The sequence below is a fragment of the Panthera leo genome, chromosome A3 (genome assembly GCF_018350215.1).
Source record: "Panthera leo isolate Ple1 chromosome A3, P.leo_Ple1_pat1.1, whole genome shotgun sequence".
Taxonomy (NCBI): Eukaryota; Metazoa; Chordata; class Mammalia; order Carnivora; family Felidae; genus Panthera; species Panthera leo.
Window position 1 is genome coordinate 60,107,862 of NC_056681.1, and position 26,354 is coordinate 60,134,215.

General features: G+C 40.8%; 1 protein-coding gene across 3 annotated transcripts in view; it reads left to right on the forward strand.

The window, feature by feature from the left end:
• AFF3 (AF4/FMR2 family member 3) overlaps positions 1-26,354 on the forward strand; it is a 567,801-nt gene that overhangs the window by 493,730 nt on the left and 47,717 nt on the right. For all 3 annotated transcript variants that reach the window (XM_042931993.1, XM_042931995.1, XM_042931994.1), the window contains exon 12: positions 24,553-24,739. In XM_042931993.1, coding sequence (XP_042787927.1) covers positions 24,553-24,739 — 187 coding nt within the window. The remainder of the gene's footprint in view (positions 1-24,552; positions 24,740-26,354) is intronic.

Genomic DNA, 26,354 nt, shown 5'->3' on the forward strand with positions numbered 1-26,354 from the left:
TCTCACCCTATGCAGCACCTGCTGCCATCCTGCACCCCAGGGGAGACGTGGGTGCACTGGGGGTGGAGGGAGGGCACACATGCCTAGGCACCATGGTGGCCTTTTCCTCCCCATACTGGCAGCTCTGGGCCCATTCAATGGGCAGTTCTTCCAGAGCAAGCCTGTCTCTACCCTGATTCGGGTGCCTAGTGTGTCCGGCTCAGGGATCACAATCCTCGAGGGGGTCTCCCCTTGCCCGTGGTGGTTGGGGCAGGAGGCTGTGGAAACAGGAGACGCCTGGCTCAACTTCACTACCCTCCAGCCAGAGCTCCACAAGACAAAGTTCCCCAGATGCCTGTGAGGGTCTATACTCACCCCACAAGTACCCTGGTGCCCAGAAAGCACAACATGAAATAGCAAATTAAAAATGCCCTGACTGAGAGACCATAGAAGAAAGGAGGGAGATTTATATTTCAGTACTTGTAATGACACCTTTTTTCCTGCTTTTTGAACAAGGGGCTCACATACTCATTATGCAGTGGGCCCCACAAACCGTGTGACAGGACCTGGCTCCAGAGCTTAGGGAAGTTGGGCCACTGCCCTTTTTTAGCATCAGAAAAGGCCTATATTTTCAGGTTTTAAGATCCTAATGGAGCATTTTCTCTCACGGAACACTCTGAGGTCCCAAATGCATTTTGCTCCTTGGAATTAAGTGAGGCACACCCTGCCAGCTGTGCTCTGACACCTGCCCACACACCTTCCTTCTGTCCTCTCTTCCTCCTGCAAACCGTCTCATTTTTCCTTCGCAATGAGACTACCTCGGAAGCAGAGTCCTGATCAAAGAGACAAGCTGCAGCTTCCACCGGGAGCTCCCTGTGGGCAAGGACTGTCTCTGGCACCCATTTCAGTGCTCCTGCCTTTTACCCAGACTTCAGTTGGGGCCTGACTGTGTTCGCCGACTCCATGGTTTGTGTTCAGTGGAGGAACAGGCTGCAACCGTGCAGGCCGATGACGGGGACCATTCAGACCCCGCTGGGAGAACTCCATCAATTCAGGCCGGGCCTCGCCTGGGAGTTTTATTGACCTGCTGTATGATGCTTGGCGACGCTTCTCCTTTTCGTGAGAAACTCATTTCTGGGAGCAGGATTGCTCACATTTTCTGTGACGGTGGAGCTGGGGAGTCACAGAACTCAGACGTATTGGCGCCATTCACAGGAATAATAAAGCAAATAAAATTATATTGACCACATTTCAGTTTATTTCATGCCCCCTTCTTTTTCTTACCCCCTGCCCTTCCTTTCTCCCTCTTTGCTCAGCCTGCCCGTAAAACAACCTCTCTATTTTCAGCAAACCTTAAAGAAACAAAGACCTGGCTCCAAAGTTCCTTTCCTCAAATAAAATGTCATCCTTGTAATTTCCCTCTCAGGTTCAGCTCATTCTCAGCTTCTGCATGTGGGTGTCACTTGCAATCATGAGCGTCTCCTGGGGGCACAGCCTCCACAGAGTTTGTTTGAGGGGCCTCAGTGGGTGAAGGAGAGCTCCGTCTCTGACTCACTTGCCCTCCACTCCAGTAGCGGCTGCACCAAAGAGGGGCTGGAGACCCCCCCAATCCAGCATTTCTACCACAAGCCTCCCACTCGGAATAGTCTTTCTACTTTAAATCACATATATTTGCTTACAGAGTTTCTGCTCCACGCAGTACAGGAAATCAATCAATCCCAATCTGTTTATTGAGCTCTTTTCATCACCACTTGTGTATCTCTATAGAAGAGCTACTTGGTGCGGGACTCTGTAAAATGGAAGGAGATAAATGGTTCTGCCCCCGATCTGAGCCGTTTTGACTTCACCCTGCACAACAGCCCTCTGTGAATCTCTGTTTCCTGCTAGATTCTGGATTCCGACCCATAATCCACCCCTTTGCCTAGAGCTTGTCCCCTTCTCTATTCTCCTAGTAAATCCTACCTTACACTTAAGGCCCTGCTCGGGCACCCCCACCTCCAGAGACACCTACCTGCAAACTCCAGCCCTCCTGGGGTTTCTCTGGAGTTATTCTCCTGGTCTTGAAACTCTTAAGAGTAGAATTTTATCACAGAATTTAGCCCTTGAAAAATACTGTCTTCTTTCAAACATTATTCTGGGTCCTCCAACTTTGAGGATGTGGATTAACATGGTGCTTGTGGCCCCCACCACACTCAGAACAGTGCCAGGCAGGTAGTGTGTACAGAGCAACAGTGTGAGGCAAGAAGCACTTAACACATTCTTAATGGCAGAAAAATCCTCATTGACCTAAAACTAAAATGGAAAGTGCTCTGGATGTAACTGGCTTCAGGCAGATAATGCCTTTGGCTCATCCTTGAAGTCACTTACACACAGCAAGATAAGAAATATCCAGCCCCCAGCACAGCACCTGGCATATCAGAGGCTCAGTACATAGTTGTCAGGGGAATGTTTGCGATTGCCTCGACTTCTTAGCAGTAGCAAAGCTAGGAATTTGGCACATGCTCAACTGTTCCATATAACCCTACATGCACATGCAGGAAGAAAACACAAGACAGCATGTTATAGTCAACTCAGGACTAACTACCAGTAGCGATTCATCTACAACTTCTGGCTCCGACGTCCTCTGGTGGTTTTCCTGGCCTTCCAGCTGCTCATCATCCTGAATGGGGGAAAAAGAAAGAATTAGCATACAAATTACCATCACTTCTAGTTAGAAATTCTGATATTAGGCATTTCTAGGGATAAGTAACTAAAGTCAGGGTCATCAGGGTCTCCTTTGTAATTAACTATAGATTTACCAAAGGATATTGGAGATCAGAGTGACCTCAGACATTGTCTCATCCAGCCTGTCTGTTAACAAAGTGGCAGAGACGCACAGGTGTGACTAGAACCCCAGTGTGCAGGTGTCAAGGCTGCAAAGCTTTCTCCTTGAGTTTTAGCTGGGATTACCTATCAAGCTCACCTTGTATCTGGCTAGTGAGATTTGTTGCCATTTGTTGCAGATGTTCCGTTAATGGAGCAGGCTTCCTGTATGAGGAAGACACCATCGATTGCCTGTCCCGCAGCCACTCTCCACTTTCTTACAAGACCACCTGTGGGTTCACCCCACGCTGAATGGCATGTTCTTCAGGCTTCAGTCCTAAGGGGTGACTATTGATTGCTCTAAGCCAATCTTAATGGTCTTAATGGACTTACTACCCATGCCGTGGAACTGGTTTAGTCATGGGCACGTGATGCAGTTGAAGCCGGCGAGGAGTGGTTTACTTAACAAGAGAATCCAGAGAGGAATATTCCTTTCTCCAAGCTTTGTTATCTGCTTGTGATGACTAGCAGCCGCCTTAGGACAGTGAGGACAGTCAGCCTGCAGGCGAGCCAAGGGTGGCAGTGAGAAAAGATAGAGAGAACCTGTGTCCTTGAGGAGACCACCAGGCCTCTGAATTAGCCAGTCCTGGAAATGCCCCTTTGGGGCTTCTTACTAGGAGACATGCATGTCCTTACTGTGTTTTTTTGTGTGTGGTGTGGTTTTTTTTTTTTTTTTTTTTTTGGTTTTTTACTTTAGTTATGGTCCCTGTTCCCTGTTGCTAGGCACAGTCTATCAGCTACGCTGTATTACATAGCTTTTGAAAAGGCCCTTATGAAGAACACTTCCCGCAGAAACACCTGAATAATATTTTACACATTTGCCCTGAGAGTCCTTATCCAAGGAACAAACCCGGCTCAGTTAACGACAGCTAACAAGATCACAGCTTGAGCTGATACGGCCACAAGTCTGTGTCTCCAATGTTGTAATTTGGTTTCCATAAAAATCCCTTTTGCTCATCATCCTTAAGTCTTGCATTCCTTGGTGAGATGCAAATTAAACACCACATGCTGCTGACATTCAGAAGCTTGCTTTATTTGCTTTAAACACAGGAGAGAATTGGTTTATTCAGATAGAGATTGGGTTAGAAGGACAGTTTTCAGGAGCCAAACATTATCCCAGACTAAGACTGGGGTTCTGCTGTCTCTCTGGGCCCCTCCAGCCCCCCAGCTGTGGGAGCTTTTCAAGCTTTGACCTTGTTCAAGATCATAGCTGCCTAGAACTCTGCACTAAAACAACCAGGTTTAGGGAAAATTGGAGAAGAGAAGTAGTGTTGGGAAGCTCATTTGCCACATGATCTTGGTGACACCATGCTACACCCCTTTTCTGGAGAGTCAGATTAGCTGATCTCCCAGGCTCCTTCCTGATCAAATATTTTATAATCCTATGAAATGACCAGATGGGCAATGCAAGTTAAGAATGCAGGTAAACTGGAAAAATTCCTACTTGTTTAGGCTACCATATTGAAAGAAGTTTTAGTTATCAAAACTTAAAGAATAATGTTAAACTGTATTTATTAAGCACTTACTCTGTGCTATGCACTGTGCTAATTAAGAACATTACATGCATTTTCTCATTTGGTCCACCTAGCAACACTCTGAGGTGGGCACTGTTATTATCCCCTTTAATGCCAATGAGGCAGCTGAAGGTCAGAAAAGTTCAGTAACTTCCCCGAGGTCACACAGCCAGCAAGCAGAGGAGGTAAAATGTCCATCAGGCCTGATTCTAAAACCATCCTGCCTCATGTGGCAAAATTATCTAAATGTGACTCACTGAGACCAAAAAGGGTGATAATTTAACCCACTTTCTGGGAAAGTTTGGCTCCTCAGAGAACAAAGGTTAGCATTAGGAGCCCAAGACCTGGGTTTCAGCCTCTGTTACGTGATCTTGAGTAGGCAATTTAACCTCTCTGTTTTCCCGTCTATAAAGTGGACATAATAATACCTGACTTTCCTATTTTATAGGCTTACTGTGAGGCTTACAGAAGGGACTTGAAAATTCTTTGAAAACTCTTAAAAATTATTTTGCTACAGCAGTACCATCAAGACAGTGAGAAAATATTTGCAATTTGCATATCTGATAAGGGACTTTTATCCGGAATATATAAGGAACTATTACAACTCAGCAATGAAATTTTTTTTTAAGGCAAAGGATTGGAGTAGACATTCTCAAAAGAAGATACGCACATGGCCAATAAGCACATGAAAAGATGGTCAATAGTATTAATCATCAGGGAGATGCAAACCAAAGCCACAACAAGCTCCCACTTTACACCTACCACTATGGCTAGAATCAAAAAGATGGATGATAAGAAGTGTTGGCAAGCAGGTGGAGAGATTGGAGTCCTCATACACTCCTGGTGGGAATGCAAAATTGTGTGATTGCTTTGGAAAACAGTCTGGCAGTCCCTCAAAAGATTAAACATAGAGTTACCATAGGACCTAGTGATCCGACTCCTAGGTATAAACTCAAGAGAAATGAAAATGTGTGTCCACACAAAACTTGCACAGGAATGTTCATAACTTTATTCATAATAATAAGTGGAAACAACCCTGTGTTCATCAACCAATGGATGGGTAAACAAAATGTGGTATATCCATACAATGGAATATTGTTCAACCACAATATTGTGCCAATACATGCTACAACATGGATGATCTGTGAAAACGTTATGCCAAACGGCAAAAGCCAGTCACCGAAGACCACACACTGGTTGCTTCCATTTATATGAAATGTCCCGAATAGGCAAATCTGTAGCAAGAGAGAGCAGATCAGTGGTTGCTGAGGGCTGGAACAAAGGGAACAATGGATGAGGGAGATGACAATTGCTGACAACTGCTAGTGGGTACAGGATTTCTTTAAAGGGGGCAAAAATATAGGAAAATTAGATTGTGGTGATGGTTGCACAACCTTGTGAATATACTAAAACACATTGAATTATACACTTTAAATGGGTTAACTGTGTGGCATATAAATTATATCTCAGGGAAGCTGGTTTTAGCGTTTTTGTTTTTTTTTTCTTAAGTAATCAGGGAGCTCGGGTAAATTTTTACTGCCACATGGATTATAGAGTTCCCTTGAGGGCAGCAGTGCGGGACTGCACTGTGTAAAGGCCTCCTTGAACTGAAAATACATACAAGAAAATTTAAGAACTGCATGAGCAAGTCCAAGGGTGGCAGGATCTGTCATGTGCTATTGCTTTAAAAGACTCTGAAGTGCTTGAAGGTACCAGAGGTGCCCTTCACAGTAGAACTTCTCTCTTCCAGGACTCATATTGAAGCTTGGAACTCAGTGGGGTGCAGTAGGCCTTGCATGTCCCCACAACATGATTTCACCTCTAGAAGCAGTCCCTACACAACCTGCCCGAGGATAGGGTGAGAAAGAAGCTCAAGGGTAGCGTTAAATTATGACAGCCAAGAATCTCTCCACATTCTGTTGTAGATCAGGTGGCTGAAAAACAGTCGCGTGGGGAGGTTCCCTGCCCACATCCAGCAGCCGCAGGTCTGGGAAAATCAACATACTGAGGAAGTCACAAGAGCTGCATTTGTCTTGTGAGCAGATCACATGAGATACTGCTGAGGTCATTCATCTGGATGTCTGGCTCACTCTTAGCAGCTGGAGCACAAACACCCACACCTGGCAGCACCCTCTGTACCTATCAGCCAGCTAGCTCAGCCTCTCAGAGGCCAGTGCCCTTCCATTCCCACCTTGTCTCCCCGTACTCCCACCCAGATGGCCTTCTTCTAACGTGTGATTCAGCTCTTTCTGCCAGGGGAGTAGTTGTGTTAATGGGTCTTTCCAGCTCTCTGGCCCTTTGGTACAGGCCCTCGAGAGCCACTGCCACATTACAGCTCCCATCCCAATTGTCAAGAGAAGTATATTGAATTCCCTGCTTTGAGGTATTCTCTGGGCCAGGAAGGGCTTTCCAACTCAGTGTCTCTAGTGGTACCACTCACCTGACTATAAAAGAAGCAAGTTTGTGTCGCCAGAAGGCAACTGCTTCCTGGCACGGTCTCTCAAACAGTGTTAACTACAGGATGGAAATGCACCTGTGAACTGGTCTTGCATATTGGTGCGGTACAGAGGTGGCCTGGCCAAAGCAGTGCAGGGATTTCTGAGAAGCATTCCACATGGGGACCAGCCAGCATCCTCTAGAGCCCTCACCCATCAGGACTCCCAGCTTAAATGCTTGTCTGTTACACAGGCAAAATGTGCAGATGTTTTTCTGCTTCCTAGTGATATTTACACAGACACACTCCACCCCCACCAAGAACACTTGCATCTGGAGAGGGACAAGAGGGTTCCACTCCATTCAAAGCCATCAGTCCAGAGAAGATAGCCAGCTGGAAAATGTTCTCTGAAGGGCCTTTATTTACAAATAAATAAATATTATTTTAGAAACAGACAAAAACTACCAACAAACCCAGGAATATTTAGCAACCAATGTATATGTGTACATTATTGTATTTTTTCTTTTTTTGTGTGAAATGCCTTTTTGCTTGCTTGGGCCACATGTGGGTCTTTATTCAACTGGAATTAAAACCTTGTCCCAAGTACAACCCAGAGTTCCAAGCCATAGGGTTTTTTTGTTTGTTTGTTTGTTTGTTTGTTTGTTTGTTTGTTTTTGGTCTTAGTGCATCTAGAACATTCTTCATCCATTCTAAAAAGAAAATATGATAAATCTAAAAGCAGGACCAATGTCATAACAAAAGAATTTGTATTCCTTAGTAAATATTATTAGTCACATAGTAATCCTGTAAACTCAAGAATCCTAAACTTAGGAATGTTTTAGTGCTATTCAGGCAGATTCTCCAAGCCAAAGCACACATCTAGGGGAAGCAGAGCATCAGACAGCTGGTTTAAGAATTAATGGCTTATTGTCATCTATAACATTTGATGTCATAAAATACGGAAATCCAGGAAATGACGCAGGCCCCATGAGGTGACATCTGTGCTCTCTGGTGTCTGAAACTGATGATCAAGCCCTATGGCCCAAAGCTTTTCAAAAAATTGGAATTTGGACATTAGTTCCTCATTCCCTTTAGGACTATGTAAATGGTCCAGTTGGCTGATCAGGAAGATCTCTGGATTATTTGGTTTGTAACAGAAGAATTCCATATGCTACAATAGCATCAGCAGTCAAATATGAGGCACAATTTATGTCCAAGTGTATTGGCCTCCTATATTACTGGATTTCTCTCTTGCTAAATGTGGCAAGTTCTGTTAACTTTTATCCTTCCCTAAGACCAACAGAAGGTTTCAGAGACCTTTGGGATAGACATAGTTCTGTATAAGTCTTCTTTATGGCCATAATCCCTTCCCCAGGCCATTCCCTATTACCATCCCATCCTAGTTCACAGTAAATGAGCTGTGCTGCCTGCCCCTTCCTTCTCACCTTCACCAGATTCTTAGTTGAACCCTAAGATTCCCCACTCAGACTGAAGCCATCCTACTCAAATTACTGACATATACTAAGCTACATCTGCCATTTTTATTTTTTTGGACCCAAATGTAATGTTTATCTTTCTTAAATGTCATTTTTTATGGGAAAGCAGTCTTCTAAATAGCTATTTGATCAAAGGAGAACTTTACTATAACAATCCATTTGAAAGTGAAGAAAATAAAGGGACACCTGGGTGGTTCAGTTGGTTGAGTGTCCAAGTTTGTCTCGGTTCATGATCTCACGGTTCATGGGTTTGAGCCCCACATCGGGCTCTGTGCTGACAGCTCAGAGCCTGGAGCCTGCTTCAGATTCTATGTCTCCCCATCTCTCTGCTCCTCCCCAGCTCGCATTATGTCTCTCTTTCTCTCTCAAATAAATAAATAAATAAAACATTAAAACTTTTTCAAAAAAAAAAAAGTAAAGAAAATAAAAACACAATGTAATGAGAATCATCACCTGCAACCATAGATATACTCAGAGGCAGAGTGATAAATATAGAAGGAAAGCAAAGCCAGAAAATACTACAATTATTATACAGATCGAGCTGTTTCTTTGAAAATAAGATAGACAAACTTTTGACAAATATAATGAAGAAAAAGGGAAGAGAAAGCAAAATTTAGGTGAAGTTCTGTATTAGATGCCATGGTGTTTAAGAGAATATTCTAAAATTTTGTGAAATAAATAAACTTGAAAACACAAACTGGGCATCTGGATGGCTCAGTCCGTTAAGTGTCCAACTCTTGATTTCAGCTCAGATAGTGATCTTGTGGTTTGTGAGTTCAAGCCCCGCATTAGGCTCCAACCTGACAACATGGGGCCTGTTTGGGATTTTCTTTCTCCCTCTCTCTCTTCCCCTCCCCTGTTTGCTCTCTCTCTCAAAACAAACAAACATTTAGAAAAAAGAAAGAAAGAAAAGAAAAATTAAATAGAATTTTTTGGAAAAAAATGTAAATTAACAAAAGCAACAATAGAATAGACAGAACCAAGAACTAAATTATAAAAGATACCAAAGAATTGTCATTCTGAAAAGCTCTGTGACTAGATGATTTAGTGCTGGCAAGTTCTAAACTTTGTAGGAACAGATAATTCTCATACTATTGAAACATTTTTAGAACACCATCCAATTTATTCTTTCAAGCTAACCTCCCCATAATGCAAAACCTGCCAAAAATTGCCCCCAAATATAAAATAGTTGAATGTAGGTATATGTCAGGTTCACCTATAAATTATAGATTCTCTCAGAATTCTAAATAAAATATTAGCAAGCTAATTTTGATGATATATTAAGAGAATCATCTTTCACAATCAAATAGACATGAAAAGGCCAGCATGTGTTCTATTGGTGAAATATTGAGAAATACAGAAAAGTTCAAAAAATATTTAAGCCTCAGGGCACCTGGGTGTCTCAGTCAGTTAAGCATCTGGGTCTTGATCTCAAGGTTGTGACTTCAAGCCCACAATGGGGTCCATGCTAGGCATAAAACTTATTTTTTTTTTTAATTTAAACCTCATAATTCCACCATCCAAAACTATCCACAGTTAACATTTAAATATATATCCTTCCAGTGTTTTTTTCCGTGTGTGTGTGTGTGTGTGTGTGTTTGTATGTGTGTGTGCATAATGTATATAATGTATTTGTGTATGTATATGTATAATGTATGTGTGTATCTATATAATGTATTTATGATCATGCTGCTTTGTAGCATAAATAGACTGTCTGGGAAAGACCACACACATATGCCCTCTGAGGTTAGATTAGGTCCTCATTTTATTTGCCAAAGGATATAAAAGCACAGCTGAGGCACCGGAGCCCCACAGAGCTGGAATAGGTACCTGTGCACAGATCCCCAGGTACCCCTAGAGCTTCTAATAGGGTCCTCATACCTTGGTCCCTTTAAGCTTGAACCTCACATAACTAGTTAGTCAGGAAGATTTACACAATCTGAATGCTGAATAATCCCATTGAAGAGCCTGTTTGTAGACATTGGGAGCATCTGATAACCTTAAGTAAAACTCAGTTGGCAAAACCCCATCCTCTCCCCCAGGAAAAAAAGCAGAGTCAACACTTAGGTGTTCCTGATGAGTCTCTCTGCCCTCAGATGACTAGCATACTTGGAAAGCCCATTTCCTCAAAAATATCCCGTGAGAAATTTTCATAAAGTAAGTATTCTGCTAATATATTAATGAGGACTGCATAACACTAAAAAGTATTCCTTCATAAAGGTGTATCATTATTTATTTAACAATCTCCGATTGTTGGGCATTTGGGGTGTTTACAAAATCATCCCTATTGCAAATAATGTAAGAGCATATATTCTTTAGATAAGTGTTTTTAAACATCCCTGATTATTTTCATAGAACAAATTTCTAGAAACAGCATCTCAGCTCTGTTTCTTATTAGGAATCTTATTGTCCTCACCTACAAAGAGGCAGAATAGTATCTACCCTATAAGGAGGCAACAATGGTGTAGAGTAACAAAAAAAATACTTGAGGGAAGTATTTTCCAATTGCCGAGTCACTGTTTTATGTTGGGACGTGGATATTTCCCTCCACTTGAATACTGGGTAATCCATTCTGACTTATTTATAGAGCTTTTCTTTGATTTTCTAGATTAATGAAAAATGTGCAGTTTTTGCATTGTCAAAAAGTAGTATTATAACCTACTTTACAGTTTTCATAGCTGATTTCATCTACTTTTTATGACTCTATACTGTTTCTGATTGTTATAATTTTTCCTTGAAGAAGCCTGGAGCAGCTGACTCCTCTATTCCAGGCTCTGTGCAATATGGAATGTCTGTCAACTGCCTCCTCTTCAGACACACACACACACACACACACACACACACACACACACACACACTATTATTCTGATGTGGAGCAAAGTAGGTTCTTTTTTTTTTCCTGAATCAAATATAGCATTATTTTTTTAGGTATAGCTGGTATACAATACCCTGTTAGTTTCAGGTGTACATAATAATGCGATAGTTTTATACATTACCAAATTATGTCCATGTTAAGTCTAGTTACCATCTGTCACTACACAAAGTTACTATAGTATTATTGGCTATATTCCCTATGCTGGACATTACATCCCTGTGATCTATTTATTTTATAACTGGAAGTTTGTACCTCCTAATCCTCTTCATCTATTTTGCCCACCAATCACTGCCCCCCTCTGCTGTTAATCAACAGTTTGTTTTCTGTGTCTGAGTCTGTTTCTGTTTTCTTTTGTTTGTTCATTTGTTTTGTTTTGTTAGATTCCATATGTAAGTGAAATCATAAGAGATCTTTCTCTGTCTGACTTGTTTCACTTAGCATTATACCCTCTGGGTCTGTCCGTGTTGTCAAAATGGCAAGATTTCATTCTTTTTTATGGCTGAGTAATATTCCAGTGTGTGTGTGTGTGTGTGTGTGTGTGTGTGTGTGTGTGTGTGTGTGAGACATCTTTTTTATACATTCATCTATTGATAGACACAGGTTGCTTCCATATCTTGGCTATTGTAAATAATGCTGCAATGAACATAGAGGTGCATATAAATCTTCAAATTTGTGTCTTGGTTTTCTTCACATAACACCTAGAAGTGGTATTCCTGGATCATATGATAGTTCTTTTTTTTAGGAACCCCCATACTGTTTTCCGTAGCGGCTTCATCAGTTTACATTCCCACCAACAGTGTATGAGAGTTCTCTTTTCTCTACATCCTTAAGAACACTTATTTCTTGTCCTTTTGATACTGGCCATTGTGACAGGTGTGAGGTGATCTCTCATTGTGGTTTTGATTTGCATTTCCCTGATGAGGAGTGATGTTGAGCATCTTTTCATACACCTATTGCCATCCAGATATCTTCCTTGGAAAAGTGTTTATTCAAATTCTCTGTGCATTTTTTATCAGCTACTTTGTTTTTTATATTCAGTTGTATACATTCTTTATATATTTTGGAAACTAACCCCTTATCGAATGCATGATTTGCAAATATCTCCTCCTATTCAGTGGGTTGCCTTTTAATTTTGTTGATGGTTTCCTTCACTGTGCAAAAGCTTTTTAGTTTGACGTAATCTCATTTGTTTATTTTAGCTTTTGTTGCTCTTGCCTGAAGATATTGGTCCCAAAAAAAAAACCAAACAAACAAACAAATACTGCGAAGACCAACGTCAAAGAGTTTACTGTCTGTCTGCATTTTCTTCTAGGAGTTTTATGGTTTCAGGTGTTATATTCAAGTCTTTAATCCATTTTAAGTTTATTTTTTATATATGTAGTGAGAAAGTAGTCCAGTTTCATTCTTTTCCATGTAGCTGTCCAGTTCCCCCAACACTATTGAAGAAACTGCCTTTTCCCCATTGTATATTCTTGCCTCCTTTGTTATAGATTAATTGACCATACAGGTGCAGGTTTATTTCTGGACTCTCTATTCCATTTCATTAATCTATGAGTCTGTTTTCATGCCAGTACCATACTGTTTTGGTTACTATAGCTTTGTAGTATAATTTGAAATCAGAGAGCATGATACTTCCAGCTTTGTTCTTCTTTCTCAAGATTGCTTTGGCAGGGCACCTGGGTGGCTTAGTTGGTTAAGCATCTGACTTTGGCTCAGGTCATGATCTCACAGTCCATGAGTTCGAGCCCCATGTCAGGCTCTGTGCTGACAGCTCAGAGCCTGGAGCCTGCTTTGGAGTCTGTGTCTCCCTCTCTGCCTGCCCCATCCACACTCATACTCTGTCTCTCACTCTCAAAAATAAATAAACATTTAAAAAATTAAAAAATAAGATTGCTTTGGCTATTTAGGGTCTTTTGTGGTTCCATACAAATTTTCAAATTCTTTGTTCTAGTTCTGTAAAAATTGCTATTGGCATTTTTGTGGGGATTGCACTGAGTCTGTAAATTGCTTGGGGTAGTATAACCATTTTAACAATAGTAATTCTTCCATCTGTGAGCACAGTCTATCTTTCTGTCTATTTGTCTCATCTTCAGTTTCTTTCATTAGTGTCTTATACAGAGTACCTGTCTTCCACCTGCTTAGTTAAATTTATTCCTAGATATTTTATTCTTTTTGATGCCATTGTAAATAGGATTATTTCCTTAATTTTTCTCTCTGGCGCCTTGTTATTAACATACAGAAACACAACGAATTTCAGTATGTTCGTTTTGTATTCTGCAACTTCACTGAATTCATTTCTTAGTTCTAATCGTTTTTTGGTGGAATCTTTAGGGTTTTCTATAAATATCTGCACATGGTGACAGTTTTATTTCTTCCTTTCTGATTTGGGAGCCTTTTATTTCTTTCTTGCCTAATTATTGTGGCTAGGATTTCCAGTACTAAGTTGAATAAAGGTAGCGAGAGTGGGCATCCCTGTTTTCTTCCTGATCATAGAGGAAAAGCTTTCAGCTTTTCACCACTGAGTGTGATATTAGCTATGGGTCTGCCATATATGGTCTTTATTGTGTTGAGGTATGTTCCATGCGCACTTTGTTGAGAATTTTTATCATAAGTGGATGTTGAATTTTGTCAAATGCTTTATCTGTACTACTGAAGTGATCATAGGATTTTTATCCTTCATTCTGTTAATGTAGTGTACTGTGTTGATTAATTTACAGATGCTAAACCACCTTTGCGTCCCTAAACTTGACCATGGTGTGATTCTCTTAATGTATTGTTGAATTCTGTTTGCTAATATTTTGTTGAAGGTTTTTGCATCTGTCTTCATTATGGGTATTGGCTGTAATTTTCTTTTTGTGGTGTCTTTGGTTTTGGTATCAGGGTAATGCTGGCCTCATAAAATGAGTTTGGAAGCATTCCTTCTTCTGCTTTTTTGAGTAATTTGAGGAGCAGTACTAACTCTTCTTTAAGTCATTGGTAGAATTCACCTGTGAAGGCATCAGGTCCTTGACTTTTGGTTTTTGGGAATTTTTAAATTACTAATTCAGTTTTGCTACTTGTAATTGGTCTATTCAGATTTTCAATTCTTCATGATTCAATCTTAGAAGGTTGTATATTTCCAGTTGTCTATCTACCTCTTGTAGGTTTTTCAATTTGTTGGCTTACACTTGTTCATAGCACCCTCATGATCTTTTGTATTTCTGTAGTGTCAGCTGCAACTTCCCCTCTTTAATCTCTGGTTTTATTTATTTGGGCCAACTCTCTTTTTTTTCTTGATGAGTCTGGCTAGAGGTTTATTGATTTTCTTTATCTTTTCAAAGAACCACCTTTTAGTTTCATTGATCTTTCAATTTTTTTAAGTCTCAATTTTATTTACTTCCACTCTGATCTTTATTATTTCCTTCCTTCTACTAACTTTAGGCTTTATTTGTTTTTCTTTTTCTACTTCCTTTAAGTATAGGTTGGATTGTTTACTTGAGATTTTTCTTGTTTCTTGAGGTTGGCCTGTGTTGTCCTTAGGACTGCTTTTGCTTCATCCCATAGATTTGGGGAATTTGTGATTCCATTTCATTTATCTCAAGGTGTTTTTTTAATTTCCTCTTTGATTTCTTCATTGATCCATTGGTTGTTTAGTAGCATATTGTTTATTCTCCAAATGTTTGTGTTTTTTCATTTTCTTCTTGTAATTGATTTCTAATTCATACAGTTCTGCTCACAAAAGATGCTTGATATGATTTCAGTCTTCTAGAATTTATTGAGGTTTATTCTGTGACTTAGCATGTGATCTATCCTGGATAATATTCCATATGCACTGGAGATGAACGTTTGCAGATAAAATATTCTGTATGTGAGTTCATCTGACCTAATGTGTTAAGGCCAATGTTTCCTCATTAATTTTCTGCTGTATGATCTATGCATTCATATAACTGGGGTTTTAAAGTCCCCTAATATTATTGTATTACTGTGAATTTGTTCTTTATTTCCATTAATATTTTCTTTATATATTTAGATGCTCCTATGTTGGATGCACCCAAATAAATATATATTTATGAATGTTATATCCTCTTCTTGGATTGTCATCTTTATCATTATGTAATGCCCTTCTTTGTCTTTTGTTACAGTCTTTGTTTTGAAGTCTATTTAGTCTGATATGAGTATTGCTACTTCAGCTTTCTTTTTATTTTTATTTGCATGGAATATCTTTCTCCATTCCTTCATTTTCTGTCTGTGTGTGTTTTTAGGTATGAAGTGAATTGCTTGTAGACGGCATATAAATGGGTCTTGGTTTTTTTACCCTTTGAGCCACTCTGTGTATTTTGATTGGAGCATCTAGTCCATTTACATTTAAAGCAATTAATGATAGGTATGTATTTATTTTCTTTTTTTTCTTTTTTTCATGGATTTTTTTGTAGTTCTCATTCTGTTCTTTTGCTTTCTTCCTCTGTGATTTGATAACTTTCTTTAGCTTTATGTTTGTGTTCCTTAATCTTTATTTTTTTGTGTATCTATTGTAGGATTTTGGTTTGTGGTTTCCATGAAGTTCATATATCTTAACCCATATTGTCCTATATATATAGCAGTGTATTTTAATTTTTTTTAATGTTTGTTTATTCTTGAGAGAGAGATAGAGTGCGAGTGGGGAGGAACAGAGTGAGAGGGAGACACAGGATCAGAAGCAGGCTCCAGGCTCTGAGCTGTCAGCACAGAGCCCAACGTGGAGCTCGAACTCACAAACTGTGAGATCATGACCTGAGCCACAGTCAGATGCTCAACCGACTGAGCAACCCAGGCACCTCTGTAGCAATGTATTTTAAACTGATAATTACTTAAATTTGAATGCATTCTAAAATCCCTACACTACATTTTATGTTTTTGACATCATATTTTACATCTTTTTATTTTTTGTATCCCTTAACTATTTATTGTAGTTATAGTTGATTTACTATTTTTGTCTTTCAATCTTCATACTAGCTTTCTTTTTTTTTTTTTAATATTTTTATTATTTTTGAGACAGAGAGAGACAGGGCATGAGCAGGGGAGGGGCAGAGAGAGAGGGGCACACAGAATCCGAAGTAGGCTCCAGGCTCTGAGCTGTCAGCACAGAGCCCGACGTGGGGCTCAAACTCACGAACCGTGAGATCATGACCTAGGCCGAAGTCGGACACTTAACCGACTGAGCCACCCAGGCACCCCCATACTAGCTTTCTAAGTGGCTGATCCACTGCCTTTACTATATATTTGTCTTTAACAGTGAGGGTTTTTTTTTTAACCAGTGAGTTTTTTTCTTTCATATATTTTCTTTTTTCTACTTGCACCCTTTTCTTGTCTACTTAAAGAAGACCCTTTAACATTTCTTGTGAGGCAAGTTTAGTGGTGATGAACTCCTTTAGTTTTTGCTTATCTGGGAAACTCTATCCTCAATTCTGAGTGATAATCTTGACAGGTAGTGTTTTTGTTTTTTTCCCCTTTTCAGAACTTTAAATATATCCTGCCATTCCCTTCTGAACAGCAAAGTTTCTGCTGAAAATCAGAGTTCTGATGGGGTGATTTCCACTATTCAGTCTTCCAGGTCACTAATTCATTTTTCTGTGTCATCTAATCTGCTGTTGATTCCCTCTAGTGTATTTTTCACTTCAGTTATTGTATTCTACAACTCTTATTGGTTCTTTCTTTCTTATATTTTCTAACTCTTTGTTGAAATTCTCCTGTGTTCCTTCGTTCTTCTCCCAAGTTTGATGAGTGTTTATATGACCATTACTTTGAACTCTTTACCAGGTAAATTACTTATCTCTGTTTCACCAGGGTCTTTTTATGGTTTTATGTTGTTCTTTCCTTTGAAACATGTTTCTCTGTCTCTTTATTTTGTCTTACCTTCTGTTCGTTTCTATTAATTAGGCAGAGTAGCTACCTCTCCCAGGTATGAAGGAGTGGCCTTGTATAGGAGTATCCCCTGTGTAGACTGCATGTGTCTGGTGGCTTTGGCAGGCCACTGGAACTGGAGCAGGTGCAGGCCAGGGGTTCCCAGAGCATTCTGCATCAAAACTGTCCTGATGGGATGGCTGCAGTTGGAGTGAGCACAGGCCAAGAAGTCCCACACTGGGAGCTAATGGAGGCCAGGGCATCCTGGGGCATGCTGCACCAGAGCTTCCCTGGCAGGACAGAGCAGGCATGAGCAGTGGTGTACAAGGTGTACAAGGGTGCACCATGCCTTGGCTGCCCTTATGCCCTTGCTGGAGGAGAGCAAGTGTGAACCAGGACTTCTCTGGACTTATCATGCCAAGGCTACCTTGGCAGGATAGCTCAAACTGGAGCAAGCATGGGCTGGTGGGGTCCCAGGGCATGCTGCATGGGGCCACCTAAGCACGATGGCTGGAGCTGTAACAGGCATGAACCAGGGGCTCCCAGGGCGTGTCACGCTGGGGCCTTCCTGGGGGTACTGCTAAAGCTAGTATAGGCCAGGGACCTGGGACACAATGGGCAGCTCTAGCAATTTGGCTAGAGTACGTCCATCCTGCTCACCCACGCTATCAAGATGGAAGAGGAACATAAAATGTGGCACTTGCCATCACCCCCAACCCTGGAGAGATTTCCAGAGTTTCTACCCATTGACAGATGCTCTCCAGTTAGTAAGTGGATTTCCTTCACTTTGGTCTAGTTGCCACTGTTAAACCACTATTGTTTTGCTGCCCCAGGTGGGTGAATCTGCCCTGTGGGCCCCTTAGGGATAACCCTCCCTACTGTAGGTCACCGTGCTAGGAATTGCATTCCATTATTTCTGTGTTTCTGTCTCACCTACTTTTCTCTGTGTGGTCCTTTTACTGTTTCCTGTGAGGATTTCACTAGGCCCTCAGTTCTTCTTCAGGAAGAATTGCTCTATCTGTAGGTATAGAATGAGCAAGTCCATGGGAGGAGGTGAGTTCAGAGTCTTCCTACACTGCCATCTTGGTCCACTCTCTTCACAAAGTGTATTCTTAACAAATATCACACCAATATCATGCCTTTCTCTCATACCATTTACTCTGAACATAACTTTTAAGTACTTACCTTTTCAACTTTAACATTTTTACAACCGTTTGAGTCATTTTTCTCACAATGGTATATGCATTCTTTGTGATGGACCTTTCTAGCTTTGGTACATAAACTATTAAAATCTGAGCTTAATTTCCACTATAAATGGTTGTTAAATAATGAACAGGGACTGCAGCAGACACCTGCATGTTTGTTTCATTCATCAGCTTTTGATACAATTAACCAGAACAGAGGTTGGAAGTATTGAGAGAGAGTTCCTTTCCACGTGGTAAATATCACATAGGCCATTCCCATTCTGGAACAAAATACTGACGTACTTTTCCCAATTCCTTCTGCTAAGTACAGCTAAGATCTTTAGATATTATAAAACAAACAAGTGTGTAAGACAGAGAGAAAGCAGATCAGCTAGGGACTTACGGCCCAAGAAAGGCATGGTGGTTAGTTCACTAGGTCTTCATTTTTCCTCATATAGCCCAGAGCAGATACTGGAAAGGCCAGCAACCTGGAAATGCCAACAGGCACAAATTTAAAAAAATAAAAATAAAATCCCCAAGAAAGCCAGCTCTCTCTAGTAAGAGAACCAGGAAGCAGGTGTCTTAGCAAGAAGAAAACTTTTAGACAATAGCTGCTGTGTTCCAGTCAAACACCATGGGGGAAAGAAGTGACGTTTCCACCCTCATCAGGAAAAGGCAAAGTTAGGAGCCTCGAATTCCTTCCCCCCATCCTGCCCAACTGTAAAGAGATACCTCTCTGCCCCCTTGCTGGTATTGTGTTAGTGGATGCCTGCTAAACCAAGCACTTTTACTGAAATGCTAAGTCTTATAATACCAAAAATGTTCAGCATACAATAGAACATCACTAATCATATCAAGAAACTGGAAGATCTCAACTTGAATGAGAAAAGACAATCAACAGATGCCAATAGTGGATGATCTAAATATTACAACTGTCTGACAAGGATTTTAAAGGAACCATTATAAAATGCTTCAACAAGCAATTAGAAACACACTTGAAACAAATGAAAACATAGAGTCTCAGCAAAGAAATAAAAGATATAAAGAGAAATCAATTGGCAATTGTAAAACTGAAAAATTCAATAACTGAAATTTTAAAATTCAGTGAATGAGCCCCAAAAGAGAATGAAGATAACAGAGAAAAGAATTTGTGGTCCTGAAGATAGAATGATAGACATTGCCAGTATGAACAACAGAGAAACATTTTATACAGAACCAGCGGTCCTTTCAGTTTTGTATTTTGGAAGATAATTTCAGCAATGGTGAACCTCCTGTGCCATCTTTTACCATTTTCACTTCTCATAATGTAGTTATAGTTTTAGACTAATTAATATGAATAAAGATGCTATCAGAAAAGGAATATTGTTGCCAGGGCACTGATCACACTTTGGAAATCAAGCATTTGGGAATCAGTACAGAGTGTTGAGTGAGAAAGGGCTGTCACTTCTTCTAAAATACCATCATCTGGCCAGTACAAGTAGAGTGGTCACAGGAAGTGAGGCACCCTGCTAGGCATCACAGCTGTCCACACGGTGCCAACCAGGCAGAGAGCCTTTCACATGTGAGTTGAAAGCTTGTGACAACTTTGGGTATGTATCCAGGCCCCACAATACACTTGGCAGGCATGAGCACCCTTCACTGTGAGATCCGGGATTTGTCACTTAAGTTGCAGATCTTTTCTTTTACTGTCCTTCAGACTTCACCCAGGCCAGATTTGGAAAGGAATGTGTCACTGCAGGGAAAGGAGGGAACACAGCAACAGATCATTTAGAATCAAGCTGAGACTCTCTCAAAGGTGTCTTTGGTCTTGACTGTTCACAAACCAGCAAAACATTGCATAAAATCAAAATATAAAAAGTAAATAAACCATCCAAGAGAGAACTGTGCTTAAATTATAGCAGAAAAAATTTAGAGCACATTTAAAGCAATATTCTCTGAAAGGAAAAAGTGTTAAAATCAGAAGATCAAACAAATATCCATTGATAGATAATGGATCAGGAATATATATATATCTATAGATATATAGATATATAGATATATATCTATATCTCAGGAAGATATGTATATACACACACACAGACATATATATATATACCCACATACATACATATGTATACATATACACACAATGGAATATTACTCAGCCATCAAAAAGAATGAAATCAGGGCGCCTGGGTGGCTCAGTCGATTGGGCATCCGACTTCGGCTCAGGTCATGATCTCGCGGTCTGTGAGTTCGAGCCCCACATCGTGCTCTGTGCTGACGGCTCATAGCCTAGAGTCTGTTTCAGATTCTGTGTCTCCCTCTCTCTCTGACCTCCCCCGTTCATTCTCTGTCTCTCTCTGTCTCAAAAATAAATAAACGTTAAAAAATAAAAAAATAAAAAAGAATGAAATCTTGCCATTTGCAATGATGTGGTCAGAGCTAGAGTGTATTGTGCTAAGTGAAATAAATCAGTCAGAGAAAGACAAATACCACACGATTTCACTCATATGTGAAATTTGAGAAACAGATGAACATAGGGGAACAGAAAAAGAGAGAGGGGGGAAGCAAATCATAAGAGACTCATAACTATAGAAAACAAACTGAGGATTGCTGGAGGGGAAGTGGGCAGGGGACAGGCTAAATGGGTGATGGGTATTAAGGAAGCCACTTGTTGTGATGAGCACTGGGTATTATATTTAAGTGATGAATCACTAAATTCTACACCTGAAACCAATTTTGCCATATGTGTTAACTAACTAGAATTTAAATACAGACTTGAAATTAAAAAAAAAAAATCCTATGGTAAAAAAAAAAAAAAGTTGGAGGATCACAAGAGGTGCTGAAATCCCTTTAAATATTTTCTTTATTGGGGTGCCTTGGTGCCTTAGTTGGTTAAACGTCTGATTTTGGCTCAGGTCATGATCTTGCGGTTCAGGAGTTTGAGCACCACATCAGGCTCTGTGCTGACAGCTCAGAGCCTGGAGTCTGCCTCAGACTCTGTGTCTCCCTCTCTTTCTGCCCCTACCCTGTTCACACTCTGTCTCTCTCTCAAGCATTAAACATTAAAAAAAAAAAAAAAAAATTTTAAATTTTCTTTATTGGAAAAGAGAGATTATAACCCTTTTGAAAGGTTAAATCCCTTTTTTAAACTCATTAACCCAATGATAGATTTTCTCTATTGATTTTTTCATTCAGTAATCACATGTAAATGCCCCATTATGTCCCAGGCACTGTGCTAAGTTTAATGATGCAAAGACTTTTATTCCATTATCTCAGTAATGTTGTCACATCTGCAGACTCAATGGCACTGTCTTCCTGAAATGACATAGAGGTCAAAAGCTCTCCTAAATATTGTCCAGGGCTGTGTCATCATGTCAACCGATCTGTGTTATCATTTTAGGAAAAAGTTAATTTTTAGTTAAGTTCATATTTTTTTAATATCTTTGGTATGGAAACATGACAACTAGTTGGCACACTAACGTGCTCAGTTTGCAACTTCAAATATGTTAAGCCTGAAGTCTTCTTTCCAGAAGATCTTTCTGGTACGTCTTTTTCCATCTTCTCGATTCCATGACTCCCAAGAGCCCTCCTAGTTTAACTGCTCTCAGCCTTCTATATTAATATTAGTCTGCAGTGATGACGGTCCCCAGCTTCCTCCTCTGTTGTGCCCCCTCCCCTTCCTGCTGCAGCAGCCCACAGAGACAAAGCAGCTTCCTGCATTCATGGCTATAACATTCGTTATGCCAAGGCCAGATCGACTAACTGTCCCTCAAGGACCTGCACTAAGACTAGTTACTGGAGCAGCCTTCATGGAGGTTAGAAGAGTTATCTTGATCCCTCAGCTGGAGCCATGACAGTCTTTCCAGGCTCCCATCCTTGACATGGATTGTTTCTGGTGACATATTCTCTACCCAGACCATTGAAACATGAATATATTTGATTCTGACCCCAGAAGCATGGTAAGCCTCACAGCCTTACAACCAAAGCACGAAGGAAAACCTAAAAGTCCTGGCTGTCTCAACTGTTTTCAAAACAAATAATAGTTATGCCAGTAAAACTGTCATTTTAAGTGAATTTCCTAATTTAAGGAAGGAAAACATAAAAGCATAAGGCTTTTCTGCCAGTCTTCTTCAGATCAGAGATTCTTTCTCCTTGGGCTAGTATGTCTCATTACTCCAGGACAGCAGTCATAAAAGGAAGGCAGCATGGTAACTGTTTAATGGACATTTTCTCAGAAATTAAAGTGCCGCTTTTCAAAAGACAGTCAATCACTTTGTGGTGCAGGCCCCAGGGAACTGCACACACATTGCTGCTTCTGCCGCACACACAACGCCCAGGTACACACAGCACCAGCATCACATGTTTTTGTTGTTTGAATTAAAGCAAGTAGAATGTACTGCTCAGTGATCAAAGCCTTTGACATATAAAATCAATCAAAATGCTCTTTATTCATCATAATTTCCCCATCTTCAGCAAATGCCATTCCAAAGTATGGCAGGGAGACCTATCTCTTTCTTCCAATATGTGTTGCTTTGGGGGTTTTGTTTTTGTTTTTGTTTTTGTTTTTGTTTTTGTTTTGAGTTTTAAGGTTGGGGGTTGTATTTGGGGGAAGTGGTATTGTTTAGTTGTTTGGAGTTTTTTCCCCAGTGTTTTGGGGCCTACTGACAAACTATTATGGATCTCAGATGTTCGTGTTTGGTCAGGATCTATAGCCTTTTTTGTTTGTTTGTTTTATGACCCCACTGATAGTAGCCATCTGTACAGGAAAAATGGATTTTGGTTCATAAAGAAAGAAAGAAATATTACAGCCCTTTGATCGTTAACTTTCCCTTCCCCACCTTTTTCTAAAGATCCAGGATTCCTCCCTCAGCACCAGACACGAACGATAGTCTGGTAAAGAAACCACTACACCTCAGGCGAGGCATAAATATGCCTATGTTGTCTGATGTTGAAGAATTTTGTCAGACAGTAGGTACAGACCATGACATTGGTGAAAGAAATAAAAACCACTAGGGAAGGTTATGTTCCAGCTCCATTTTCCTCAAACCCTGCAGTTCAAACCGATGCCTCTATTTTCCGCTGTATCCTACAAGATAGTTGCTTGTCATTCTTCTAAAGAAGCAAGGCTCCAGTGAATATTAACCCCCCTTCCTGCCCCCACGCTGAGGATTTATGAGAATCTGTCTTTGGGCAAAACACTAGTCCAGGATTTAAGGGGTGGGTGAAAGGGTCCTTCACCTTGTCCAGGCTGCTTTGCACTTAAGGCCATAAACGCTGACAAGTTCCCCCACCCCTGGCCTTCACTAATGTCCAGTCCTGATGAAGCAGTATAGTCACAGTTGGAAGTGGCCAGCAGATATTTGCTGACTCAACATTCAAAAGTGATCACTGCATTTCCTGGGTTCAGAATTTGACCTCAAAAGAATAGATTCAGGCATGTTGCAATACAGTTAATAAAGGACTTTGAAGATGTTGAATATGATGTGAATACTGAAACTTTCTTTTTGGCTCGAGCACTCCTTGGGTGCATATGTGCTCTTTGAATTTTTGTGGTTAATTACCATTAGAAAGTGTCAATTTTTCCTGTTGTCTTTGAGTATATAATGACTTCTGGCAAATTTCAGAATGGATATGAATATTGAGCATAAATTTGAAATGCTATTGCTATAAGCCACTGCACTGGGGTTACATTTTAAAATCTGGAATATATAAAAATGTGTAAGGGATGGATCTTTAGTTCTTTAACAAAGAGTTCAAAGGAAAGTTACTGTTTATAAAGTAAGCCAGCTCCTACAAAGACTCCAGCAGTCAACTCCATGGGCAGGAAGAGGTAGGAAACAGGACTGTAACTTTGATGATCCCACAGTCTCCAGAACCTTCCAGCAGGCCATGAAAGCACAGAGAAGAATGCTGTGCCCTTCCTCATAGCCCACTTCCTAAAATAAAGCAAACAGACATTTTCAATCTTCACAAAATATTTCAAGCATTTTGGATTTCCTTGCATTTTTGTAGACAATTGGATTCTAGAGGGTGCATTTGCAAAGCCATTCCCAGAAACAGTCATTCTGAAATGACAGCACCCTCCTTTCTAAAATGGCCACCAAATAACTAATGCCAGGCTATCACGGGGCACCAGCATTCATTCCCAATTATATTTTTATATACATATATATATTTTTTTTTTAACCATTAGGAAGCCATTGACCCGATGATGGCCCTTCATGTTCCAGGTGATGGTTGACAGACGTGCAGCCTGTGTGCTTCTTCTCTCCTTTGGTCGAATGACAGCTTGCTCGGTGGTGTTTCGTGTTTGCTCACTTGGTTTTCCTTCCCTCTCCTTCCCGGGGGCCTCGTGGGCTGGCAGCGCCGTGGTCCAGCAGGCCAACTGCAGAGCCTCTGTGCCTTCCAGCAAGGGCAGCAGCAGCGGCAGCAGCAGCGGCAGCAGCAGCTCCTCCAGTGACTCAGAGAGCAGCTCGGGATCTGACTCGGAGACGGAGAGCAGTTCCAGCGAGAGTGAGGGCAGCAAGCCTCCCCACTACTCCAGCCCCGAGGTAAGAGCCTGAGCCCCTCCCGCCCTCCGCGCCTCTCTCAGTGAGCACAATAAATCCCCTGGAGTCTGGTTCTCACACCTCCCGCCCTCCCCCACCCCACCCCTCTTCCTCAGAAAGCGGGACTGGCCTGGAGGCTACCACCGCTTGGCAGCCTGTCAGGGTTTGTTTGGGTTCATCATCTTCCCCACTCTGTCCCCTCCTCACAGTTCTCCTAATTACAGAGCTCCCTTTGAAGTACAGACACTTCGTCTTTCATTGTCCAAAAATCTCTATCTCAACTTTCGGTATGCTGTACACATCACCGCCTGGAAATAACCTCTAGATCAGGTCTCCCTAATAACTAGGAGGCAATAACTAGGCAGGGCAGTTCACCACCTGGGAAGAGTGACCACCCATAAATCAGGGGCAAAGGAGTGTTATGGATTAGACATGCTTAGAATCCTATCTTTTTGCAGTTTGTCACGGATTAGAGGAACAAGGACTATAAATATTAATAAAACCTTCTTAACTGCATTTTCTTTGTGAAAATATAAAAAGAAAAATTAGCATCAACCTACAAATAATAATGAAACCTTTTATAGCTATGATGAGTATCTATGTGGAAAATTTAGGTGCCTCATATAAAAGCATTATAAGGTACCAATAAAAACCATTGCTATTCCTACTTTAAAGGGGAAAGGGGGAAATTAAAGAGTAATTCAGTGCATGGAGATTCTCGAGAGAGGGTTGAAGGAAACTTCTCAAGTCCCTGGAACTGTAAGGGTAGACTTTGATTGCTAAAGAAAGAATAAAATACAGTTTCTCCTTGGGTGTGTAAACATTTGGCATTACCATGGATCATAGGATTTAAGTTTTTTTGCCTACAGCCCTCTGTACCACTTTGGGGACCAAATTTCTAAATAGGCTCTGAAATAAAACCGAAGTCACTTTTGCAAACCCTGGCAGTGAAAGGGGAGCACTGCTAAGGGCCTGCAGGATCTACGTTGCCAGCTTTGTACCTGTGACTCACGACATCATCACACCCAAAAGCAACTGTGTTTTTATCTGGAGTTCATAGACTGGCTTCTAAATTCCCTCAGGTTTTTCCCCTTCCAGTCTCCTCCTCTCAGGAGGCTAAGGCTTTTTGCAGAAGCATTGAGAATTTCCCCTAAGTGCTCATTTCCTATAGTACCTTTCTGCTCTTCACTGAGATCTCTCCATTCGTCCCAAAATAAACCATCTCTCCATCTCTCCTGCCTTTTTCTCTCCTTTCCATGATGCTTACCTCCTCCCCCATCTCTCTCTATTTCTGTCTCTGTCTCCCAATATAACAGGAAGGCCCTTAGCAACATCAACCTATAAACGCCACAGGTTGATATAACCCTGACTTTCCAGAATCTAAATTGTTATTCCTTCTTCATAATTTCATTCATTCACTCACTCATTTTGTTCATTCCACAAATATTTACTGAGCATCTGCCAAGGGGCTTAGCTCTGGAATACAGCAGTTATCTGACAGGAGAGGTCCCTGTCTTCAGGGAACTGGCATTCTAATGGGAATAACTTGAAACAAAAAAGTACAGGAGTGAAACAAAATAAGGAGTTGAGAAGCCATCCTAATGCTATAATTTGTTGA